The 1370-nt window shown below is 49.0% G+C and overlaps 1 protein-coding gene across 2 annotated transcripts in view; it reads left to right on the top strand.

The window, feature by feature from the left end:
• The first annotated feature begins 815 nt into the window (after positions 1-815).
• LOC144687786 (uncharacterized) overlaps positions 816-1370 on the top strand; it is a 16804-nt gene continuing 16249 nt past the window's right edge. For both annotated transcript variants that reach the window (XR_013578208.1, XM_078554289.1), the window contains exon 1: positions 816-1174. Coding sequence is in view for 1 of the 2 variants with exons in the window: in XM_078554289.1 (XP_078410415.1) it covers positions 824-1174 (351 nt within the window). In the remaining variant the exon portion in view is untranslated. The remainder of the gene's footprint in view (positions 1175-1370) is intronic.

Below are 1370 nucleotides of genomic sequence, written 5' to 3'. Positions count from 1 at the left end.
CCCAACTCTGGCTCCTTGCGTATCTATGATTATAATTGCTTCACTATTGGTGGCTGTGCCTTCGGTTGCCTAAGCCTAACAGGCGAGATTTCCATCCATAAACCCCTTTGCCTCAATGCAGCCTTCTCCTCTATTTTGAGATGCTCCTTACAAACTATCTGCAAGCATTTCGTCATCTGTGTCAAATTGTGTTGGATAATGCTCCTGCAGAATGCCTTGGGATGTTATATTATTGTTAAAGGTGCTATATAAATGTAAGTTGTTGTTGAGAGATTTTTTTTTATTAAAAAGTCTTGCATTTAGAAAGAGCCCTTCACCCTCTGGGCCATGGATAGGGTTGAAAACAAGGATGGTAATTTTAAAATGTAGGCCTTGCTGGACCAGGAGCTAGTGCTCATCAGTGAGTGGTGGGTAAATGTAATTTGGTGCAAGTTCGGATATGGGCAGCAGTGCTTTGAATGACCTTAAGTTTCTGGCGGGTGGAAGATCGACCAGAAGAGTACTGGACGCTCTCCAGCTCCTTCTCTTCCTTTAAAGTGTTCCTTAAAACCTTTGACCAAATTTTTCGGTCATCTGGCCTAATATCTAATTTAAGCTCTGCGTCAAATTGTAAAGGTCCTGTGAAGCGCCTTGGGATGTTTTAATATCTTAAAGGCGCTATATAAATGCAAGTTGCTATAAAGTAATTATCAGAAACGTTGCATTCTGTCAGTAACGAAGCACCAATTTCTCTCTGCATTTTCCTGGCTCTACAATTTTTTTGGGGTTGGGATGGTGTGTGTGGGGGTAACACACGGTGAGGGGTCGCGCCCGCTTTAAGGCAATGCCTGTGCTGCTGGCAGAGCGCGGAACAGAAGCAGAGATGGTGGTTCGCCGGGCGAGGAGCTGCTCGGGGCTGCGGTCCCTGCCCTTCTCCAGGAAGCTCTCCTACTTCGACGGCGAGTTCGAGAGGCTGCACCGGCGCCGGCTGCTCCCCGCCTCCGACTCCGAATGGTGCCAGGTGGTGGAACCGCTGCTCCGGTGCGGCTCTCCTCCGACCCACACCCGGGCTGGCGGCGGCCGCGCCCGGATCGCGTTAGCCGCCGGCGGCGTCCTCTTGCTCGGCTGCCTCCTGCTCTGCAGCCGCCCCGGCTCCAGGTTCCTGAGTTACTGCGGCCGGGCTCTGCTCATTCAGGTCGGTATCTGCCTCGACCTCATTACAAGCTTGCACTGAAACTAATTTATATACATATATATATATATGTGTGTGTGTGTGTGTGTGTGTACATATACATAGTTGGTGTGCGGGATACTAAGAAACGCCGTAAATATTCAACATAACTAAAGTAGATCCAATGCCCAAAGGATAGCAGTAAACCAAATGATCCGTT

The sequence above is a fragment of the Cetorhinus maximus genome, chromosome 12, assembly GCF_964194155.1.
Source record: "Cetorhinus maximus chromosome 12, sCetMax3.hap1.1, whole genome shotgun sequence".
Taxonomy (NCBI): domain Eukaryota; kingdom Metazoa; phylum Chordata; class Chondrichthyes; order Lamniformes; family Cetorhinidae; genus Cetorhinus; species Cetorhinus maximus.
Note: the sequence above shows the minus strand (reverse complement) of the source record. Positions and strands in the feature narration are given on the sequence as shown.